Consider the following 7,739-nt stretch of genomic DNA (forward strand, 5'->3'; position numbering starts at 1 on the left):
TTATTTTTTTTTATTTTATCATTCAATAGTTGAGTTGATTTACAATTAAATTTTATAATGTTGATTTAGAATTAAATTTTATAATTTATTTCTATTTATTTTCTATAAAGTTAACATAGTTTCATGACTTAAGTCACGAGTTTGATGGGTTTACTCAGGCTTTTTTTTTTCATTTTTTTCCCTTCAATTTCATCCTTAAACATTGATTTTTTTCCTTTCTATTAAGTTATTATGGTCTCATGATCTATGTTTAGCAGGTTGACTCAGGTTTTTTTGTCTTTTTAATTGATTTTTTAAATTTTTTTAATATTAGATTGATTGAAAATTTAGTTTCAAAATGATTTTTAATTTACCTTTTATAAGGTTATCACGATCTCATAACCAAGATTATAAATTTAACATGTTAACCTGGGTTAACTTGAGTTAATTTAATATGTTATCATCTTAATATTTTTTTATAAAAAAATATCATCTTGAGATTTTTTTACTCGAATTATGTTCTTTTCATGTTGTCTAGATTAACTTTAAACTTGTCAAGTCAACCAGGTTGCATCATATCAATCACTACATGATTTAATTTCTTTTCTTTCTTAAAAAAATGTTAAGATACCTAGATATTTTTTCAATGTTTTTTTAAATAATCTAACTCACAGCACATCACAAGTAAATAATCTAATAAACAATATAAATAAAGTATAATTCACGTGTCAATAATATGTACTTGATATGATTAAAGTTATTAAACTCAAATTAATTTATAATTTGAATCATATGATGAACTAATTAACCTGAATTGATTAAATCATTCAAAACAATATCATTTTATTTTCAAAAAAATCAAAATAATATTATTTTAATTTAAAAAAATTAAATTAAATTCATCATGTCATGAGTTAGTCTTCTTAATCAATCTATTTAAGTCAATTCAATTCTAGATTCACCATTATAGTCAATTAGGTCAAGCACATTTAACTTTGGGTTGACTTTTTTTTTTTACTCGGCTTTGAATAAAAAGTCAAGTAAGCTATCTTAGATGAACATGTTAGATTTTATTTATGTGGTAAGGATTAGCCGTTGGTTAATATTAGTGTTGTTAACTACCCAACTCCAGCTTCTAGAAAAGATGATTTTTAAAAATAAAATAAAAAATCAGAAAACAAACGTCCAATCTAGCTTAATCCGAAATAGGTGGCAGCAATATAGCTTAAATTCCGGAATAAATCCAAAAAAATAAAATAAAATAATTAAAAGAAGAAGAAGAAGAAGTGTCATATGACAATCTGCATAGAAATGAAAAGGAAGTCCATATAACAGAAATCTTATATTCTTCTGTTTGTCATATTAATTTCTCAAAAATAGAAACAAAACGACCAGAATTGGCTATTACCCTTTCCAAATTTAACAAAAAGTCTCCAAATTCATACTTATAAATGAATGGCTGACAAATCCTCCCTACAGAGGCGTTGACAGCCGCATCCCCTGTTCCTCTCCCCTCTCTTCCCCATTAAAGCCTTCTCAATCAATTCCAGCCTGACCTGGTTGGGCTGGTGCCTTTCGTTCCTTGTTGAGAAAGCTTTTCAGAGGTGCCCCTGTCCCTGTCCCTGTCCCACACTGTTCCCATTTTGGTGGCGCGACAGACAGCTTTTCCTGTCGCTGCTACCTCAATCTCTTAGCCCCTATATATGATATAGTTGTTGTGCCTGGACTCCTTCGCTGTCATTTGTAACTTGTAAGATGATCAACGGCAATGAGATTAAGGCTAAAAACCAGACATTGTTATCGTCTTCGTCGTCGTCATTACCATCATTGAACTCCTCAGATTCTGAAGATTTGGAGCGCATGCCATTGGCGCCCCTGATATGGAAGAACAAGAAACGCCTGTCCAAGCAACTTTCAATGTGCGAAACTCGACGTGACAGAGCATGGGAGAGACGTCGCCGCCAGATACTAATGCAGGAGGGGAGAAAAAACAAGCTGCTAGATCCTGATGACCTGACAGATGAAGACTTGAATGAGCTCAAAGGGTGCATAGAGCTTGGATTTGGATTTAAAGAGGAAGAAGGGCAACAATTGACCAATACGATACCAGCACTGGATCTTTATTTTGCCGTTAACCGGCAACTATCGCCAAGCCCCGTGTCCACACCTCATAGTGGAGAATCACCATCATCATCAGCAATGGGCACACGTTCATCTTCGTTTGGAAGCCCTAAGGGCGATCCAGATTGGAAGATATGCAGCCCAGGTAAAGAAAGTCTCCACGACTACATTGCATGTTGTTAATTAGTACTTGACGTTGTTGGCTTTTTAATATTTGAAGAAGCCTTCTCCTAACATATAACTTTTAATTTCATATACTTGATTCAAAACAAAGAAAGATTCCCTTCTTATATTTGAGTTCAGAATTATATTAACTTGGATTTTTCCGATTCTCTGCATGCAGGTGATGATCCAAAGCAAGTTAAGACTAAGTTAAGGCACTGGGCACAAGCTGTAGCTTGTTCGGTCAGGCAGTCTTATTGATCAAAGTGTGGGATAGATTGTACAGTGAGAGATATATATATAAAAGAGCTAGATCAGACGAAGACATAAATCCAGAGAGAGAGAGGAGAGAGAGAGAGAGAGGGGCTGGCTTAAATTTTCATTAGGGTCTTGATAGAATTTACTACCATTATAGAGGCCAACGAAAACACGAGGAGGCGTTATGGGGTCAATATTTACAAGGTCAATGGAGTAGAAGTTGCCATTGGCTCTTGATAACTTGGTTAGAAATTGATGCATTTGTCTTTTTTTTTTATTTTTCTTCTTTTTTTTTTTACCAGAGTTTCCATGAGTTATTGCAAATTTCATTCTAGTATTATTTAGCCTCTTTTTGCCCTTTTTTTTTTTTTTAATGTCGAAATCCCCATTGAAGGTAATGTCTTTTGTCGCATTACCTTTAATCATATAATTAGTTCTACATACCTTGATATTTTTTTAGATTGTTCATTGAGTGATATGTGTTCTTCCACCATCAATAAGAATTTCAAGCTCAGAAAATTAAATGAATTTCATTAAAGAGAGTTAGGATTGTTACAGGAGATTGTATACGGTTAGAACAATGGATAAAGTAATAAATTTTAATATTTAAATCAGAACTCAAATATTTAGTTTTTTGTTTTGTTTTACATATAACATTTTTCATTCTTAAATAATGGGGTGAATGTCACATTTTCTCCAGCTATTCTCGATTTCTTGTTAAAAAAAAAATTGTGTATAAAAGCAATGGAAAAAAATCAGATAATATGTTATATGGTATTGCTCAATTTCTAGCAATTATGATAGCTAGAAAATTAAGGTTTGAAGTTTTTTTATCTAAAAGCTTATTTGTTAATTTATTTTTAATCTAAAATAATTAAAAAACATCTTAGAAATCATGATGTACTTATTTATGGTTTTAAAAAAACTAAAAAATCATTCTAAAAAACAAAATCAACTCGAAATAAAAAATCAACTCAAGTTCAGATCTTTTTTTTTCATGAATTTTAAAATTAAAAAAAAAAACACCTAATATGAACTCTACTCATCAAATAGAATTATTTGACACAAATATTGATTCTTTTGATGGTTTAAATCGATATCAATGATATTTTTCTCACTTTATTGTTAGAACCGGTAATCTTTCTCTCTTTTCTCAACCAGAGATTAAAAATAACAAAACAATAAACTTTTTCATCATAATTGAATTAGACAAATATTGAGATGCCAAAATTATATAATTTATATTATTTTTAAAGTGCAATAACCAAAGTGTATTTTTCCTAAAACTTCTAGCACACCACTCATGTTTGATATCTTTTTTATTATGATCCTTGTTCTTCCAATTCTATTATTGAATAGGAAATCAAAAGTATTTGGCTTTTAAATAGGATTAAATTCTCAAAATTAAATTTTAAGTAACAAAATAAATTATAAAAAAATAAATAATGGATCTGTAATATTTTATGTGTGGGTGAATAATGTCACTCTACAGTTAAACTCCCATGCTTTTTAGATTTTTACATAATATTTTTTTAAAAGAAAATTCTATCTAATCTCACCTGCAACATTGCCTTCACATCTATTCATAGAACTAGTATTTTTATTGCATGTGTATCCGGTCGAATAAAATTGTTAAACCTAATTATAAGATAATAAAAAATCAAGAATTTGAATTCCTAGAATGAAATTTGAATCAAATATCATATCTTTTAATGCACATTAAATATTATTAACGAGAAAAATTATAAATAAATATATAAAAATAAATAAAAGGCGTGCTTGTTGTTATATCTCTTCATTTTTTATTATTAAAAATTACCAATAAATTCACTTTTGATGAACAAAAGTAGAAAAAAAATTTTAACATTTTTTTTATAGATTCATGAGTTCTTGTCTGATATTAAAAAAATAATTTTTTTAAATATATAATTCAATTATATATTTAATATTTTCTTTCTTAATTTTTTATGCAATTTTTTCCATTGCTAGTAGCTAGAAAATTATAAACATACTTGAAAATTAAAACAATATTACTCATATCATATTTTCATAAAAAAGTTTCGTGTCTTTTTTTTTTTAAAAAAATAAGATGGTGCGCTCTATTCTTTCTTTCTTGCATCATAAATAATTGTTTCAATTAAAAAAAATACAAGTCTTTTCATTTAAAAAAAAGTCAATGATACCATAATCACTGATGTCCCGTACAGTTTAATAGTTTTATTATTTTATATTTGAGTTATACTTATGGTAAAAATAAATTGCAAAGTATAGGCATGAATATAAATTTTATAGGTTTTTTGTTTTAAAAAAATCTTTTTAATATTAGTAGTGAATATAAAAAGAGTCAATGAACATAAATAATTGTTTCAATTAAAAAAAAGTACAAGTCTTTTCATTTAAAAAAAATCAATAATACTATAACCAATGATCTCTTGTAAAATAATTTCAATTTGATAGTTTTATTATTTTATATTTGGATTATACATAAGGTAAAAGTAAATAAAACAAATAGGCATGAATAGAATTTTTATAAATTTTTTGTTTTAAAAAAGTATTTTTAATATTAGTAGTGATTATAGAAAGTAAAAATATCATAAATCACTTCTTAATTTCTTATTTTAATTGCTTGTATTTAGTAATGTAGTTGAAAACTCTTGAAAAGCTTCAAAGAATGGACAAAAATAGATATTGGTATATTCAAAAAAAAAAAACTAGTGACAATTATAAAAAAGGAATTACAAAAAGTTTACGGATTCTTTTTATCTAAAAGGGTCAATGATATATAAGATAATAACAAAAGATTTTATATAGAAGAAACTAAGGATCATGATGTAAATTTTCTTAAATAATCAAATGTCAAGGTTTCAAACCCTTAATATAGTATTTCACCAAAAATAATATATTAAAAAAAATATTTTTTTACCCCATAAAACATTTAAACATTAGCATCAAATTGCTCTAATCTTTATTATAATTGAAAAGTATGGAAATAATGTGTGTGTTTTAAAACCTTGTTTAATCATTTATTTAAAAAAAATCAAATTTATAATTTTAAATATAAAGAAAATTGGCATGGCCTAGAAAGCCGAGATCATTCAAGCCTAAACTAGGTAGACACTTGACTTTCAAATAATTATAAAAAAAAACTAAGTATTTTACAATTACATTAATTTTTATAGATTAAAAAGGAATTCATGGATTCTCTCATCTCTCAACAGAGACTAAAATATAAATGCAAACTATAATAAATAATTAAAAACTCCAAAATCAATTCAAAACTTTCTAAATAACAACCTGTAAAACCCCCCTAAACCAATCAAGAAAAGCCATCTAATAAAAACCCTCTAAGCCAATCCAAAAACATTAAATTCCATTAAATGAATATTGACTTTTTTTCTTAATTAATTGTTGATTGGTAATTATTAATTGTTAATTTTAACAGTTAAATGTAAATGTTATAAAAACAAGGATCAAAAAAAAAACAAAACCTAAAGCAACAAAAAATATCCAAAACACCAATCCAAAAATTTCAAAACACCAATAAATAAAAAGCCCTATGACTAATCAAAAGCTTCAAAAATATCATCTAATAAATGTTCCAAAGCCTAGTCATTTTTTTTAAATCTACTATTAAAATTGTGATTTGTTTATTGGTGAATAATGAATGAATAGTAAAGCATCGTCATTTTTTTTAATATTATAATTTGTTAATAATGTGAATTATTAGTGTTTTATTGTTAATTGTTAACAATGTGAACTATTAGAATTTTTATTAAATCATTGGTTTGTAATATGTTGCCTTTAGATCAATTTTTTTCATGTAAAAAAGAAAATTTAGGTGTTGTAACATATTTCTAGTAAGAAAAAAAATTATATGAGAGTTGACCCAATGTGATGTGGTTAACTTGATAGGTCTAAAACTAAACTTGAATGACTATTAAAAATATAGTTTGGCTAAAAAAAATATCAAGACATCTTTTGTTTTTTAATATCAAGATGAAAATATATTAAATTGACCAGAATTAACCTAGATTAACCTGTCAAATTTTATTATTTAGGTCATTAGACAATGATAACCCCTTATAAAGCAAATCGAAACAAATTATGAAAATCAATTTTCAATCAACCTAATTTTAAAGGATAAAATTAATAAAAAAATATTTAAAAAACCAAAAAAATTAAGCAAACCTAATTAACCCACCAAAACCGCAACCCGAGTCATATGATTAAGATAACATCATTGAGAACAAATAAAAAATATATATATATAACTCAATTTACATTCAACTCAATCTTGAAAATAAAATTAAAAAAAATCAATTGAAAAGAAAACGATCCAAATCAACTTGACTTAACCTTCCAAACTTGTGAATAAAATAAAGAGACCGGGATAACTTTATGAAAAGCAAATCATAAAAATAATTATGAAAGTTTAACTTTAAATAAACTAGATATTGAAGAATGAAATTGAAAAGAAGTTAAAAAAAAGATAAAAACAACCTGGGTTAATTTATAAAATTTAAGACTCAAGTTATGAGACAATAATAATAAAAATTTAATATTAAATGATAAGATTGAAAAAAAAAATACTTTATGAGAATGAAAATATTAAATTTTCCTTCTCATTTAGTTTGTTAATAGTGAGATTTTTTCAAATGAATTTTGGCTTTCAAATAAAGCTTGAACTAGATTTCCGTTATACTATATATCATATCAAAAAACAAAAAAATTAACATAAATAAAAAATATCCTAGAGTTGCAAATGCACTAATCTAGTAAACAAGATAAATTTGATCATGAACTCAAAATGTAATACATACAATTAATAAAATAGTTTGAGATTTATATACAAAAAATTACTATAAATAGTTTCTAATATTAATTATAGACAAGCCATGAAGTTGAGAAACAAGCATATATAAAGATACTCAATCTAAAAATGGGTTGAATGACTAATCAAGACATGGTCTATTTTAAAAATAAAATTTAAGATGCTATATTTTTTAATATTGAAATGTTGATATTTTAACATGACTAGACTAACTTAATTAAGATGTTAAACTCTTAACCTTTTTCATCACCTAAGTGACTTTTATATATATAGAAAATATTGAAACTTATAACAAAGAAATTAAATAAAAAAAAATCATGATGGGTTGCACAAAAAGAACTTCTAATATAAAAAATATTTCTTTCATTTCAACAAAGAACATAATAAA

The 7,739-nt window shown here is 26.0% G+C and overlaps 1 protein-coding gene across 1 annotated transcript; it reads left to right on the forward strand.

Moving 5' to 3' along the window:
• The first annotated feature begins 1,734 nt into the window (after positions 1 to 1,734).
• Positions 1,735 to 2,523, forward strand: LOC105119381 (uncharacterized). Its single transcript, XM_011017512.1, has 2 exons — positions 1,735 to 2,245; positions 2,444 to 2,523. Exons 1-2 carry the CDS (start codon positions 1,735 to 1,737, stop codon positions 2,521 to 2,523), a joined length of 591 nt encoding a protein of 196 aa, XP_011015814.1.
• Positions 2,524 to 7,739: the final 5,216 nt, after the last annotated feature.

Source organism: Populus euphratica, unplaced genomic scaffold (assembly GCF_000495115.2).
Source record: "Populus euphratica unplaced genomic scaffold, PopEup_1.0 scaffold2886.1, whole genome shotgun sequence".
Lineage (NCBI taxonomy): Eukaryota > Viridiplantae > Streptophyta > Magnoliopsida > Malpighiales > Salicaceae > Populus > Populus euphratica.

Excerpts from the sequence above, each read along its gene's own strand:
- LOC105119381 (XM_011017512.1), top strand. The coding sequence starts at position 1,735 with ATGATCAACGGCAATGAGATTAAGGCTAAAAACCAGACATTGTTATCG. Across the intron at positions 2,246-2,443 it reads TTGGAAGATATGCAGCCCAG|GTGATGATCCAAAGCAAGTT; the intron begins GTAAAGAAAGTC and ends CTCTGCATGCAG.